The sequence below is a fragment of the Plectropomus leopardus genome, chromosome 9 (assembly GCF_026936395.1).
Source record: "Plectropomus leopardus strain MGB_pleo_1.0 chromosome 9, ASM2693639v1, whole genome shotgun sequence".
Lineage (NCBI taxonomy): Eukaryota > Metazoa > Chordata > Actinopteri > Perciformes > Serranidae > Plectropomus > Plectropomus leopardus.
The window spans coordinates 13,161,687-13,179,015 of record NC_142184.1 but is presented as its reverse complement, the minus strand read 5'-3'; the positions used below and the strand labels follow the sequence as shown (position 1 = coordinate 13,179,015).

At 39.6% G+C, this 17,329-nt stretch overlaps 1 protein-coding gene across 1 annotated transcript; it reads right to left on the bottom strand.

Moving 5' to 3' along the window:
- Nucleotides 1-1,119: 1,119 nt before the first annotated feature.
- Nucleotides 1,120-16,972, bottom strand: syn2a (synapsin IIa). The gene is made up of 12 exons (XM_042491252.2): nt 16,353-16,972; nt 8,132-8,189; nt 7,938-8,029; nt 7,638-7,794; nt 7,409-7,498; nt 7,203-7,265; nt 6,851-6,993; nt 6,440-6,514; nt 5,797-5,899; nt 5,476-5,622; nt 4,689-4,755; nt 1,120-1,643 (listed from the first exon to the last, which is right to left on the bottom strand). Exons 1-12 carry the CDS (start codon nt 16,691-16,693, stop codon nt 1,510-1,512), a joined length of 1,470 nt encoding a protein of 489 aa, XP_042347186.2. The 5' UTR covers nt 16,694-16,972; the 3' UTR covers nt 1,120-1,509.
- Between the last annotated feature and the right edge of the window lie 357 nt (nt 16,973-17,329).

Here is a 17,329-nt window from a genome sequence, read left to right as displayed (position 1 = left end):
ATGTCATCTGGCTCTGGTATCTCGGACTTTTCAGCAAACTTACGCTCCCCTCAGGACATAAAAAGGTCTCTGCAGCCATTGCAATAACTCATGAGTCATCTGTAGGCAGAAAGTGTAGCAGTGCTGATGGCTGGTCAGTCTAGGTTGTGTGGTGTTTTGTGTGTATATGAGGATATCATTCAAGATGATAGATTAGTACAGGTCATATAGGAATATGTTGCATATCAACAATTTTAGTGCAAAAATGTCCAAAGAATGTCTTATTAAAATAAAATGTAACAGTTTTAAAACAGCACGTATTAACAGTAAGGGTGTACCACCATCAAACCGGTAAACTAGCGTAAAATAAGAAAACATAAATGCGTACTTTTCCACATAGCTCATAAGTGTATACAAATTTAAAAGAGAAAATATGTCTGCTCTTGCCAACGTTAAGTTTTCTCTCAGGTAATGTTTCCTATGACCAACCCATCGAGCTTTTTGCTATTTATGTAGAAATAACAGGAACTGAGCCGAGGACCTGTGCCTTCAGCGTGATACATGTGAAATTATAATTCCTTCCTTACTGTGAATCATTGTGCTCTCAGACAAAATAACTCAAGTGTAGAAGAACATGTTTGGTTGCTACACAATGTCTCCGAGGTGTAGAAATGGAGATCTGGTGGGAAATTGTAACTCTGTCACCAGTTGGCTGAAACACTAAAACTACAAAGATAAAAAATCTAAAGCAATAAAACTGAACCAATAATGTCACAAGGAGTCTTTGAGCACCTATTCACATTTTCTGAGATATGTTCAGTGTGGTAGAAGGGTTATCAAGAGACTAACAAACCTGAATGATTAATAAACTTTGGTTAGAAATGAATGTGTTCAGTAAAGTAAACTTGTCTATTCTGTCAGGAATTACAATATACAACAGAGAATGTCTCTGTCATACAGTCAGCATTTGAATGATAAATATATCAGATTTTATTTTTTGAACTTTATGAGCCAGAACATAATTTTCTGCTTCATCTCACTTAATAAATTGATTCCTAATTCACCAGAGCAATAATTCAAATCTCAACTTGTTATAGTAATCTGCAGCCTTTTTATTATAATAAGGATTAAATAAACATGTAATCTAGCTCCTGGAAGTTCCCCTATGGGTCTAAAGTAAAAGTTATTAGAAACAGATTTAAAAATAACCACTACAGCCAACCTCTTTTGTGCACAGTATTTACTAAAGATAATTACTGGAACCACAACTTAGGGTTAACTGTTGGGAGGGTGAGTGTCAGACACTATACAATTAAAAATATACATTTTTAGTAAGGCAATCACAAGTCATAAATACTCATTATATTTGGAGTGGGTTACATTTCATTTGTAAAGGCCTTAAAGCTTACAGCTTGTCATTACACTGACAGAGCACCTAAAATACACCATGATATGATAGTCACTGTTTTCTGTATAGCTAAGCAAACATGCAGGGCAGCAGGAGCCATATAAGCTGAATATAAAGTTTATTCATTCAGAGAACAGACTTCCAAAGGACTTCCTCAAATTATGGATGGTGTCAGCGTTCACTGTGTCTTCAGTGGCAGTGTGGAGAAGGGACGTGTCTCTCAGACCAAACGCACCGATCTTTGGGCTGGGGTTTGCTGGAAGACAAGAGAATCATGACTTTGTATGTGCAAAGGGTGTCAGCATATTATCGAGTCCCTAAAGTCTTGAAAAACACTTTTTAAAATATTGTGTGTAAAGTTTATAGTCTTGTGGGAACAAGTTATTATATTATGCACATAAGTCAATTATCATTTGGGATATGGAGTTTTTTTTTAATGGTTTTATAGTGGGAACAAGTTAGAATCACGTGTCCAGAGGTTAATTATCTTGGGGGAACATGTAATTATCTTATGGGAACAAATTGTTATCTTGTCTGAACACGGTTTTATCTTTTGGGAAAATATATCATCTTGTGGGAACAAGTTAGTTGTATTATTAATAATTAACTTGTTTGCACAAAATTTAGGAAAAAAATGTCACCTTTCTGTTTTTTAGGGCCTCTGTAATATATAAATTCAGTGACCACTGTGCTGACTTTTGGGTTTATATCCTTAGCAGGAGGTTTAAGGGTCTACTCTAGAGCACGTCTTTATTTAAGAAATCCTTTATGGTTCCACTTAGCCCCCTAATTTCTGCACAGGAAATAATTAGAATATTCAGAATTTTTTTTTTTGAAAAGGAATGATGTATTGAAGTTTATAATGTGATGTGTGTTCTTATGTGGTTTTACTGATTAAAACCCCACTCTGTTAACATGTAAGACAGACACCATAAATAAAGGCACACATAAAGCAGAGGGGATACATTATCACAGTATAGAAATCGCTTCATGCATTGGAAGCAATGTGGTGTGTGCAGTGCAGTGTGCATAACTGTGTGAGTGGTATGGCCTCCTTACTTTTTGCATTTTTGATAAAGCCTGTAACATTGTAGAGCATACGGATTTCTGTAAGTATTACTCACGACATCACGCATATGAGGACACACACCAAACACATATTGCAAAGGAAGCTTTATTGCCAGTGACAGACGAGGAAATATCCAGAATGGAAACTTTTCCACAATATATTGTACTCTGACCTTGATTTAAACAGTCCAACACCGGTTTTTAAAGTACATATTTACTATCAGGTTACCATGTCCCTTAATAGTTACAGTCCTGCAGGTCTGAAGATATAAGTTTCACCTCAACACAATGGCCAAATAAACACGTCCAGTTATAATTAATCAAATATTCAATCACAATCACTGAACCAAGGTCTAACCATGCAGCGGGGGTACAGTACCTCTGCACGTTCCTCCCTTGGAAATCAACGCCATGGCATAATTCCTATTCAACAGAACAACACACCCATAAAGCCTCAGGCATGGCTTTTACAAGGATACGCTCACAGATACAATGGCACTTTATACAACTCGGAAAAGAAATTGCACACAGAGCTTGCTGAACATATTTTATACTATAGTAACAAAGATTGGAAAACGGCACAGATTTCTTTTTACAGTTGATTTGGTTGCTTTTTAGCTGTTTCACCATTAAGGGTATTAGATATATGAAATGGCCTCCACAAAAGCCGCCTGACACCACCCATGTGATTGTGACTATTGTGTGAAAACTTTTTAAAACAATTGATATGTGGGTGACTATAGCTTTTTGAATCAATTCGATGGAAGATCTGATTTTGAAATAAAAACATTATTAAGTTAAAAAAAAAAAAGCAAAGATCTATATTGCACTTTCTATCAGCTCTTAGGAAGAGTGTTGAATCTTTGAATGGCAGTAACACAAGTCCACACTAAACCTCAGATTGTTGTCATGGCAACAACACCATGCTAGCCAATATCCAGAGTGAGGGGGGTGGGGCATTACATGGCAGATCAGACATTATACACCTCTTCATTATCAGCCGTAATGTCTGCCTCCACACAAACCAAAAAGACAACAATAATTAGAATACAGCATCAGTTCACTGGTATGTGATTTACAACACGCTGCTTGAAAAACATAGGTGTCTCAGAGCGCTGTTCTCTGGTGAAATTACACACTCCATGTGACACACTGCGGTATTAACAGTCCCTTCGCTGATATTTACATTGTGGGTTACTGGAGTGCAAAGACTATTTGAAAGTAAATAATTTATTCTTTGGTTCAAAATTATATAAATATATTAAAGATGTGTGTGCAGACACAACATCCTACATAATAAAATCTGTAATAAATCTAATTTTAATATTCATTATGTGTCCATCTATCCTTAAATCACTCTAATCTCTTGACATTGTAACAATATAGATGAAAGGATGAACTCTAAGAAAGGCCACATACTGTTTGTCTCTATTGTATGTGTCTCTGTGTTAATGCATGTTTGGTTATGAATACATGTATCCTGTAGTAAATGAGATAATATGCATTTCTTATGACACATTCACAATGCATGAATCACAGGGAACACAGCTTAGGGCAAAACAGTGATGTTACATGAACATCCCACTTGATCAGACAATTATAACTGACTTGCATCTTCCTTTGTATCAGTCATGCAAAACAAAAATAAATATCTATTAGTGTAAGTATGAAAATAATCACCACTACAGCCATACACACTCACGTACTGTATACATATTGAGATATACACAAACTTCAAACTGCACGATAGTCCACAGTTTGAACAATATCTAAAGGTGCACACCAAAATAGGAAACAGAAAAAGGAGGGGGAAGGGGGCAAATAAAAGAGTCATAGCTGGGTCAAACAGGTAGCACAGAGCAGCACTGAACTCAGTGTAGGCACAATCTGCTTTTTTCATCATCAACAACAGCCCCAAAGGAAAAAACCACAGCTACTGAAACACAGGTGACCTATACAAGCACACACAAGTAGACAGTACATTTTGACACTGCATAGAGTTAAAAACACAGTCCAGGCCAGCACACTGCTGGACCAAGCTCCCGTCATCAAGATCTGATTCTACCTATCAGATGCCACACACACATACACGTCTGCGCTTGTGTTCAACTAACGCCATTGTTGTTATCTAGACTCTGAGACTTCCCTGCCTTCCACTGGGTGATTCAGTTGGCCTGGACTGGTTTTGGACCCACTGCAACGCCATTACAATCGAGAATGTACTGCAGACAACCTTGAGGCGGGCGCCCGGAGCCGTTTTTAGTGGGTTCAACAACAAGCTCTCCCTTCTGGCCAGTGCCCTAAAAAAGACAGAGAAATAGCTTACTCATCCAGCAACAACTGTGATTTTTTTTTTTTTGTAGTGAGACAAAAAATAGCTAGATAATTTGATAAATTCAAGGGGAAGTCCTATAACCTGGAGCCTATTTTTCCATGTTTTGGGGTCCAAGGGACTCATAAGAACATCAGTTTTTCAATTTTTTAAATTGGTCCTGTATTGAAAGAAAGTGCTGCAGCTGGCTGTGAAACAGTCTACGGTATAACCAGTAGATGCAGGTGTGCTTTGTTATTTACATCCATTAAAAGTGCTTTTTCCACTGAACCGTTTTCTTCCCCCCCAACAAGTCAACTCTTGTGAGATTTTAGAATGAAACTTCTTGTTAGGGAGACTTTGACAACAAAATACCCCAGAGCAAGAGAAAGGTACAGAAACACATTTTATTTCTCTGTCCGTATTCTTTCCATAAGGTTGCAGGACACTCATAATAACAAAATGAGCCTGTTCGTGGTAAAACAAGCACTTTTAATGGACATAATTTGTAGGGGTGCATCTGAAACGACTGGTTACATTGTAGCCCTTACACTCAATACTGGACCAATTTCAAAAGTTGTTGTTCCCCTATGTAACTTAGACACAAAAAAATGGGAAAAGGGGTCCGGGTTGAAAAATACTGGAGTTACCCTCTAATGCTATTATGCTAACAAAAGGCTTCTTGTAATGAGCCTGTGTGTTACTGTACCTGGGATGGCTGTATGGTGGTGGGTCTCTGCAGAGCATTTGCTTCGTTCTGTGCTGCCTGGTTCATTTTTTCCAGCACCATGTCAGCAATAAGCTGCCTGTCCTCAGCCTGGTGCTCCCCCACCAGGGGCATGGAAGAGCCCACCACCTGCACAACATGGAGGATGGTTACAGCAGAGAGAGAGAGAGAGAGAGAGAGGGTTTCAACACTTATGTCACAGCAGTTTTGGCAGATGTACTAAAATGCTTGACTTAAAGGAACAGGTTTCAGTATGTTCCAGAAATATCATTGTAAGCCTGACAGGATTATCGAGACTCCTACCTCGGTGATGAAATCCCTGCCATCTTTCCCATGGATAGCTTTGACCGCACATATATCCAGACCTCCGAAAATCTCAGAGCAGGTGTCAACCCAAAGCTTGTACCTAAACAAAACAATCAGCACATGACTAAAAACCAGTGGCAGCATAATGAGACACCACGGTGTCATCGTAGAGATGCGTCGGTACCAGCTGAAATTTACCTTGTTGAATGCCTTCAGCCTATTGTCAAATAAGATGAGATTCACTGAGACCTTTCAGTTCAGTGTTCGATGCCACTAAATCCTAGAAACTGGACCTTTAAAGGTTGTTTCATAAATGCGTATGACTGAATTTATAATGACTTCTTTATTTCCCTAGCACAAAGGGAGGCTTAATTAACCAAAAAAAACCATAAAACAAAAACATCAGCATCAGCTTTTGACCAAACTGTAATTTTTAACTGGTATCGGCCCAAAATTTCACAATCGATGCATCTTTATCTAATTATCATAAAACAAAAAACAAGTTAACACACCCATAGTTGCCTCCTAATAATCCACATGTAACAGAATCAGTTAACCTTTTTTTTATAAATGAGAATTTCTACATCAAAATAAAATGTTTGCTTTGCATTGGAGCGTAGAATTCTTCGTTAACACTCACCTGTCAGTCATGGCCACCTGCTCGAGCATAGCTGAGCCAGTATTGGTCTTCCAGTTACCAGATATAGATGTTCTCCTGCAGGGTGTAAAGCGCACAAATTAAAAGTAAATGGGCTTGCATTTGTTTAGCGCCTTTTTATTCTGATAACATTTCAGTGAAGCTTTTACACTACATGCCACACTCTGCCTTTCACACATAGATTCATACATTAGTGGATAAGGCTACAAGGTGCCACCAGCTCATCAGTGAAACACGCACAGCAATTTGGGGTTCAGTATCTCGCCCAAAGAATCCAAACTCTGCTGTTCTGATAAGTGTGCCACATGCTCTAACTCCTCAGCCACAAATTACAACAGTTTAAATCCTCATCCACTTGTAAAGTTGAAGTTAGAAAAGAGTAATTGTACATACATGTATGCTTTGTAGTCGGTGCCGATCTTCTGGATTCTGATGTCGTACTTGGAGTCGATGAGAGGTTCTGTGGTGGTGTACGTCTGGGTGAGAGCCACAACACTGGCTATGTCCTGGAATTTAGTGTGATTGTCCACCTTCACCTGTACACAGACACAAACATGACAGAACGGAGCAAGATATCCAAGATTTAAAAGGGCATTTGGCAACTTATTGACTCTTGAAGAAAACAAGATTCATTCACAGCACATGTATTTAACATGTCTGAGGTTACAAAAAATAAAAGCCAGAAATATAGCAAAACAAAATTATGCATTCTTTCATACTATTGCAAGAAGAGAGATCTATGTACCTTTCCAATACCAGAGTGGGCATGCCCAATCTTCACAACAACAGGGAAGGACGGCATGCTTACCTAAAGGAAGAAAGTTCAGAGTTATTGCCTTACATACTGCTTTCTCCTTCCATCTGACATTTGCAACATGCAAAAAATGTTTTTATAATGTCAAACACAAGCTATGAAATAACCTTTTGATGCAGTAGAAAGTGCATTCTTACCATCTCCTTGTAGTTTGGGTAAAAGGTCTGCTCAATCAGAGGAAACTTCTCAGCACCCAGCTTCCTGTGGGTGTTGATAAGTTGGGCAAACTGGACACACAAAACAGTAAAGCAAACTAGGGTTATTAAAAAGATTAAATGCAATGCAGGCCAAGAATAAATCATTAGTATTGCCCTTTTATGCTGCCTGCTTTACAGTAAAGCTCTCCCTGGCTGCCTGAGTGCCTACCGCCCATGGCTTGTCACACAGGTTGTAGATGGATTCCAGTGAGTTGATGCATGGGACACCTCCATACTGCAGACCGATGATCAGGTTGCGAAAATCTTCATTCTGGGTCATACTGAAGGCGTGTTGACGAATGAGGACAAAGTCAGGCTTGAATGACCTGGAAAATCAAATCGCAGCAGAGATGTGAGAAAAATCTGACCAGCAAAATGACAAACTGTGATGAAGCGTTGATCACAACTTAGATGAATCAGGCATTCAGCTGTTGTGGAGGCACAACATTCGTGTGTGTGTTTGTCTCACCTGATAACCTTGGTACCATTTCGGAGGACCTGCATGTTCACGTTGCAGGTGCCATTAGCATGAGCCACAACGTTGATCTCATTGAATTCAGCCTGAGGAGTCAGTGATTAGAGAAGCACATGAGGACAGAGTGCTTAAACTCCTCTATTCTGCTTTACCTAAGTACCTACTTAAAATGACTCGGTGAAATGTACCTGCTCCACTTTGATGTCATAATCCCCGTGTAGTTTCTTCCCCCGGAATAATTTTGCCCTGGTAAAAACAGAAACAAAGACAATGCATTAACTTTTAATGCACTAACAGAATGAGGATTCATAAAATACGTATTTCTAATTAATTACTCATCCAAATGTAAATCTAGCTTTCTATAATAATAACTTTACAACAACTTGGAATTAATTATTGAAATTAATAATGAATATATTCCACTTTGTTGAGTAAATGGGCAGCACAGAGTAGTAAAATCTTCCCTTTCCCGCTCTTCATACACAGCCTTTCTAACACTTCCATCCTTCAATCTGGCAACAAGGGTAACGATAAAATATTACAACACTTCTCCAGGCTGCATAACAGCATGCACACAGATGTAATTACACATTTCCTACTGCCTGCTTCACAAGCCGAACCATCTAGCAGGGTTGTTGAAGGACAATGCAAGAACATAACATTCCTGTGTCTGAACATTCAGACACTGAATCCACAGTTTCAGAAAATGGCTGCACCTTATATGACTTGTGATTCAGCACTTTTCAAAACAGAGAGTCTCTGGTCTTTCTGACTTGAATAGAAATGTCACCTGCTGGTCCTTTAATTCCTTTTTTCCCCCAGATCGCCGGTGAAGTGGAAATCTTTTGCCATGGGATTTAAGATTAAGATGGATCAGTGTCTTATACACCTGACACCACACAGAGATGATAAACCGCAAAAGCCAGACAACGATTGCCCGTGTTAACAGTGTGTTTGATTTCTCTGGCTTTTTCCTATACGGATGTGCAGTTGCTGGGCCTGACAACATAAGCTCTGGCACGAGAAACTACTAGGGTGATCTACTGTAAATCAATACTAATGAGCTCCCAAAAAAGAACTGTTCCCGTCAATTTCCAAAAACTGCCATGGAGGAGGTTTCATTCTGGTTTCCATTTGCACTGCTTCAATTTTTTACTCAAAGATATAGCTGGTGAGTTTTATAAAAGTAAGTTTAAGTAATATTTGCTGAAACTTCATCCATGCAGCAGTACATAATACAGGCAGTCTTCTACTCCCACTAATTGTGCTTTTAATGGTATTTGCTCGAATCTACTGCAGTTTGCTAAAAACAACCAATCAGAGCCAAGGAGTCTCTAATGTAGCTGTCAATCATATCAATCAGTGCTTGAGAACTGTGGTCAAACTGTTAATCTCGGCCAACTTTTCCCAAACCTCCCCTCAAGTACCACTTGCCCTGCTGCAACACAGATGAATTAGATGATCAGTCTGTAATCAAGCAGCTTCAGGAGTTCATAACGAGTCGATCATTTGAATCAGCTGTGTTGGAGCAGGGAGAGACCTAAATCATGCAGGACTAGTGGTGCTCGAGGAAAGGGTTTGGGAAACGCTGATCTCATCTCATATGAATCAAGATTCTGTTACTGTATTGTCAATTTTGTTTATCTCCAAATGTTTTCAGAAATTTTGGCATAGGTGGATTATATGCCGATGGGCTCATATGCCCATAGACCCCTGCACCTCTGCCACATAGGAGACACAGAACACTCGGAAGACTTTGTGGGGGATTTGCATCACTTTTTAGTCGTTATGCATCGTTTTATGAGTTTTGTGTTTCTCTGTGGTTGTTTTGAGTCTCTTTGTCCTAATGTGTTGTCTTTATGTGGCTATATGCAGGGTTATATAGATTTGTGTCAGCCTTTGCAGCTCTTTTGCATCCCTTTGTGGTCTTTTTGTTACTCTTCATGTTAATTTTGAGTCTCTTTCTGGTCAGTATGTATTAGTTTTGAGTGACAGGGGGCCATCGACACTTCCACATATTAATCCATACATGTTTTTTAGTGCACTGTTTTGCTGTAAAATGAGAAAGTTTGCTCTGACTGGTTGGGGGTGGTGCTTGTTTTGGCTTGACTGTATCCAACATAGCAGCCGGATCATAAACTTTCTCATATGACAGCTAAACAGTGCACTAAAATATGATTCTGAAAACATTTGAGGTGAGAAAAAGGCAATGCAGTAACAGAATCTTGAGTCATATTTGATCAGTGCTGCCTAGTTTGACAGTTTAAGAGCAGTCATCGACATGATTGGCAGCTGCGTTAGAGACTCCTCAGCTCTGGTTGCTTTCATTCACGTGCGGTAATGAAGCAAGGACTGTGAGGAAGCAGAGGAACATAATTTCTCTGCTCTGATTATTGGTCTCATGTACCACAGTGTAAATATAGAGGCAGTTTAAGCAAACATGACAGTTATTTTTATAAAAGTTACCAACTAGAACTTTAAACTAACAACCATCTACTGCAGTGTAAACATTATGAAACCAGTTATCCATATACGATATGTACAACGAATGTGTTTCAGTTTTGCTGAGTTGATATGTCTTGACGACCTGCTGTGGTTGTGCTCCCTCTTCCCCTTAGTTTGTATCACCCTGCTGTCACGTACCCTGCACTCCGTGCCAATTTAGCGCGGAGGTAAAGCTGAATAATTCATTTTGAATCTAATTGGGGTACGGGGATCTATTTGGCTGTGGAGGAAAACAAGCATTAAAATATGAATCACTGCTCCTATATCTGAGAAAATGAAAAGTCTACTCTGCACTGTGATGAATGTGCTTTGCCAGTACATACTATAGACTGAGGCGGTGTTTCCAAAACACACTCCTAGAAACAAACACAGAGACGAGGCATGAACAAGCCTCTGATTTCATTTTAACCTTCACATTTTCATCTTTGTCAGCATGGCTGTGAGGAGGGAGCATAGCGTTATGTTTGATGTCTGCTATATTACTCAATACAGCCCAGCTCTGCATACTGAGCATTTAAGCCAAATGTTCAAAGCGGACACCGCCCTATAACATGTTTAACATGATCTTATAGTACGGTGCATTAATATACATCACTAACTGGTTAGATCTGAGACCCTTTCTGTTGAAAGTTTGACTGTTCTCCCTGTGTAAGCTTTCATCCAAAAACAAAGGACATTATTGCTTTTTATAAGCAATAATTCTGGCATTGCCCTTGACTAACGCACTGTCCTTAAAAGTGGAGTTAGTCTCTGGGCACTGTGCCTAACTGCTCACTGAGATGTTCACTTGGAACATTTATTTGTAAGAATCAATATGGGCATTCTTGACTTGAATAAAAGATGAGATAAGAAACCAAATAAGACAAAAAATTATGTTCCTCTTTTGTGATTTCCAGAGAAAGTAAGACAAAATAGTTAATGAAAAATTAAGCGACTTCATTAATGGTTGCAGGTTGTCAAATTGCCAAATTACACATTGCCGCAAAATAATTTTTCATTCAGATGATTCACCCAAGAGCTCGGTTAGCGGGAGCCCATGCTGAATTTTAATGCCTCATCATTTGGCCTGCTTAACATTCACTCTCACATGTGGGTAATGTTTGAATAAGGTCAAGCTCATGGTACAAAGCAATCCTGTCGTGAGTCGAGTTAAATACAGTCCCTTATGTGTTTTTGTAAATTTGATCATTAAGTTGCTGCATAAAAGGAATCTAAGATAAAGAAGAGAATAAGAAGGCTGAACATGGCGGCCATTAGACTGATAAGTTAGACAGTGGAACATCTGCTCCTCCTGTCACAAGAGCAATTTATAGCACAGTATTCCTGGCACTAAACAAACCTCTCAGAGAGACTGGCATCTAATAAGTAACAATGCTGGCAGAATGACGGAGGACTTCTGTCTCAGTATGTGCTGTGACCCTGACAATCAGCACGATTTTATCAGCGCACATTTTATCCTACAGTTAATTATTCTGCTTAACACAAACTGTGACACAACAGAATCCTTATTCAAATACTCATCCATGCTCATACTTGACATTTACACTCGGGACATGTCCGACCACTTTTTGAAATGGCTGATTTTATCCCTAGTACTTTTTAAAAGCACAATTAATTACAAATGTTAGCTCTTGGTGTTGTCTATTAACTAAGATGTTAATGTTGACTATTAACTAAGAAGTCTTTAAGAAAGGTTAATTTACACAATAAGAAAAATCAATGCAATAAAAACAGACAAACAAATGTGCCTTGTCTACAAAAAGTAATGCAAGCTCAACAAAAATACACCCTTAAAATTACATAAAAAGGTGCATGAGGCAATCAGTAACCAGGTGTCACATGCGTATCCAAAGATAAAGTATGCAAAATTTTCCTAAAATCTCAATCATCACTTAGAGTATGACCCCCTAGAAATGTGTGGTTTTCTCAGCCCGCTGTCTGTATTTTTTTTAATTTCTTCTTATATTCCGTGTATGCCCACAGCACTTAGGTTGAAGTCTGGGTTTTATAAAAACGTTGCATCCAGGTGTGAGACCTTAAGCAACGCGCATTTAAGAGACACAGCGCAAAAAACCCACAAAGATAGCAAGGCGAAACACCAAACGAGAGTAAATCTGGGGTTGGCTTATACCTTGAAAGAGGTTACATCCCTAAACAAAAGAAAACAGAAGGGTAAATTATGCTTACATGTGTGCTGAATCAGCAGGAATAACATTAAGTGAGATAATTCGATGTACGGGAGAATCCTTTACGTAATTAAAGACATTTACACCATGTGCCGACACTAGTGCATAAAAAGTCACCAAAAAGCAGGAAATGCAGTGTTTGATGGTCAGATCCTTCATGTGTCCCCACCAATGTTGAAAAAACAACTACCCCCTTGGTACAAGCCTAACCTATGCCCCCTTGATGCATTGTTTTTTCTGACCTCTGACGTAATGTTCAAATGCATATGTTGAAGACCATTTCAAAAATTAGTTTTTATCTGAGCCCTTATGTCCCCCCCATTTTCGTACCAATGTCCTCTGTTTTCTTTATACGGCTGATTCTAAAAGTAAAGGAATGCTTTTGCATTAGTAGGTCTGAAATGTTACATTTTGCCAAGCTCTCAGTTAACTAAATAACTAAATGGCAGGAATAAAATGTGTAATCTACAAAAAACATCCTGCACTATAATAATCCTTATTTGTTGCTGGATCAGTATACATTTGCACTTTGCATGACAAAACTGTCATAATTTTACAGAATCTAAGTAATGGTCAACATTTTTCCTCTACAACACCTGGAATTCATAGTAATTTCCTTGTGCGTGTGTATGTATGTGTATATTTGGATCACCTGGGATTTGACTCGTTTGATCTGAAAAATAGATGTTGATGGCTGAGCCTTCTGCCAGATGCAATTAGTCTGAAGGACTCTTTCCTGATTTCATTCTGTGTGTCTTGGAGCCACCGCGCTCATCACTCTAGCTTTCATACGCACAGCAGACAGAAAAAAGTCTTAAAAACGGCCCGTCAGACAATGAGATACATACACAAGCCATATACATATACAAGCCGTCAGACACAAGGTGTGCCAACATTACCGAGAATATTAGGTACTCAGCGAAACCTGCATGAAAATGAAGACACATTACATCTTCTTATGGCTTGCCAACAGCTATATATTTTATGGTTTGTCCTGCGTCTGTGAGAGCAGAATACAAAGCATGTAGCCTTTAAAACACGTTTTCTCAAGCTTTCTGCTCCAAATCATTTGGGATATGCATTTCTTTATGTCGAAAAAGTGCCATTACTACTACTACATCATCTATGAAGTCTGAATGAAGCAGACCTCTACTACACTGAGTAAACCATGACAGATTTGTGCTGCCATAACTTACTACCACTGGGTGAAAGGTTGCATAAACCAACCACAACACACCAAACCTAGTGAAAAAAACATGTCAAGCTCCCCTCTCAGTGATATTGAGTAGCCATGAAAAATAGATGCAGCACTCTGACAGAGGAAGCTGTTTGAATGAAGTGTTTTTGCTGATTTTCCCAAGTGCACGTGTACAAGATATATGATGCAAGGACACACTAAGAGCGATACTAATCTACCGAGCTCATCAACACAACTGACAACTAATAAACTGCACAGAAAACATTTCAGAGCAGGAAATCACCGAACATTTGTATCAAATACAGAATAACTACTTCATACCAGATAGTGCTAAATTGCGACAGCGAGGATGATGGAGTGTGAAACATTATCTCAGCCCAGCCCACTCAATATTCTCAATTACAATGACCTTTGATGAACGACATGGTTTTAGTTTAATGCATTATATTGTGCTCCACTGCCAAAACTGAGTATTGGCACATCCCTATTTTTGCACAAGCAGCTTCCTTTCCCCTTACAACAAATGTGGAACAAGTGAATGCATAAGGCTGGCATCCATCCTGCAGATGGGGGGCTGATCTTATTAAAATTGATCAACGTTTCTGTTATATAAATGGCGAGTCCTGCGTACACAAACAGGATAAGTGGATACTGCAAGGCCAAGCTGATGAATTAGCCTAGCTGATATCCTAGTATTTCTGTGATTTGGTTAGTTTTAAGGACAATATCCTCAGAAGATTTGATTAAATTCAGCCATATATGTATCTTAATAAGCGTAAAATGAAATCCTGCCACCGTGGCCATCAGATACAGACAGCATATTAACCTTGATGTGACACACATGTATACAAGTCACCCTACATGGATGTTTTCAAAATATGAAGGCAATCTAATCTAACCTGTGTCCTTCCTCTGTGGAAAAATAGCTTTACCACAGGAAATTTTCAGAAATTAATTAGTTAATTTGACTTAGTCAAAATCAGATCTGCCATATAGTGTGATGGTGGCCTGTGCTTATTAAAGAGGGGTAATGCAGACTGAATTCTGATTTTATTTCCATGCCTCAGGAAAACCCACACTTAGACAAAGTCAGTATCCAGTGTCAAAGTAATGTCTTTTTTGTATATTGGGAAATCACTTAGATAGAACTGTGCAAATTTGGGCTGCACAATTAATCGAAATATAAATGCAATGAGGCCAAGTGTAATATCCTAATCTCATAAGTTTTGATGTCACATGTCATTATAAACAAAACATTGAGGTGCTACAGAGACGCCTCAAAATCACATTCAAATGAGAGAACATGCTTGTTTGGTACACACCCCAGCAAAAATCATACTGTCATTCTTCTTTCATTTTGTTTTCAGTGAAAATATAATGCAAAAATTACCCTTTCCACTGAAATCACGACTTAAATCTGTCAAAATAATTGCAATGTGGGGTTTTTTTTTACAAGTCGTGCAGCTCTAGTGCAAATGCGTGGGGTATCCACTGAATCCAGCTACTCAGCTCTAACACACACATTGCTGTGGAAAATATGTCAGCTGTGTAAACAAGTGTTCATTATGTGGTAGCAGAATTACCATATTCTTTATTTGTCGACAAGATATCAATCTCCACGCAGAATAAGTTTCCTCTAAATCTGTGTGCATACAACACTTTCATTCCTTAGCACAGTTGACTAGCACAGACGCTTGTTTTAAGCTACCTCTGAGTAAGAACCCCCAGGACACTGACTGTCAGTGCAACGGCTTAAGTGCCTTAACCTAAGCCCACTCTTAACATTCATGACACAATGGTTCTTTGTCCCAGCAGGCTGAGAAATATCACCGTGCAGATGATGTTATATCATTTTTTTGCTTACCTTTTTACTGCACACAAATTGTATGAATGGAAGCCGATGCACCATGCGCTGCGGTTAGTAACATGAATTGTTCCCCATGTTAGTGCAGGGCATGTCATGTGATCATGATCAGTAGGCAGGGGGAAACCCCATTGATGGAGGGAAAGCACTGCAGTATTTAGACTACTTCCAGAGAAATAATCTTCACAACCTGTGGAACATCTATTTTTTGAAACTGGCAAAATGCCATGTTTTAGGGCTATATTATCAATGATTGTAGTTAATGGATCAATTTTATGGTTAAAAATCTTACTTTCTATTGCTCCAGTATGTGAAACAAAAGCAATTGCCACAGAAAAACAAATCTTACAACAGACAGAATAGAGGACAATAAAAAGCATCTATCTCGGTGTAATGTGGTACTGCTGAGAATCAATGGACCGTATTTGCTTAAGTATCGGTTGCCTCTTTGTGTTATCGTAACACTGTCATGTTGTACCATCAAACCACAGCAGCAGTGCCCATTCACATCTGCAGGGTGCACGATGCACATGTTGTCTCCGTGTTTTTTTAACCCTTATCTCACTATTATATGAGGAGAAAACAGGTATTAGAGAAAACAAACAATAAAGAGCCCATAAATGATTCAGGATGAACTGAGTGGAGCATTGTCTTACCACTCCTGCTGTGGTTCGTCAATCACCAGGAGAATCTTGAACTTCTTGGGTGTCGTGACTTGGGTCTGCTCCACTAGCCCTGCTGAGGCAGCTGTCTGTTTAACAACGTTGGTGATGGAGCTGAAGAAGCCCGCTCCGGTGGACTGAGACGACTGGGGTTTCCTCTCTGGAGCTGGGGAAGTAGCTGGAGGTGTAGGCCCGGTTGTGGGAGACTTGGCAGGGGTGGTGGAGGCAGGTGGAGGAGCCTGAGCATTGTCAGGCCTCTGGAGGTCTGTCATGTAGCCATTGGGCAGGTTGGAGATGAACGTGCTGTCCGAGAGGCGCCGGCGCAAATAATTCATGGCTGCAGCTGAGACAGGAGAAGAGTCAACAAGCACCGGGTGTGGAGAATGATTCTGCAAAGGAGTAGCTGTTGCCAGTGCACAGCTGATAATGGCTGAGCTCTCAATGCAAACTCACAGCGAATGTATTCCCTCCCAGTTCAGCGGAGCATCCTCAGAACTCCCCCTCACTGGCAGTGACGCTACACTCTCCCTCAACCAATCCCATTACTCTGTGCTTTCCTCAACCATTGCAAATGATGCTCCGGCTGTGCCTCTCCTTCCTCCTCTCGTCCTCTCCTCTCTCCCATGCCTGCCTTCCCTACCCCTCCCCCATTTTCTACTGCCTCACAGGCGTCATGCTTTTCTGAACCACAGCATTTAAATAGAGGGGTTTCCAGTGTAGGTGTAAGGAGGGATACAACATCTTAATCGTCTTCCTCTGGCTCCCTCTATTCCCCGTGTTTTTTTGTGCCCTCTGTCCATGCACGGCACGTTTGTGTGTGTGAAATACAGCCGTGAAATCTAAAATGGCTGTTTGGACTAGCGGGCTAGGTTGAATGAGAAGAGTAGCGTCAGCAACAGTCCCCTGAGACACAAATGCATGCTGTAATCCTCTGTCTTAATTGATTTATCCTCACAAACCTACTGATTTTA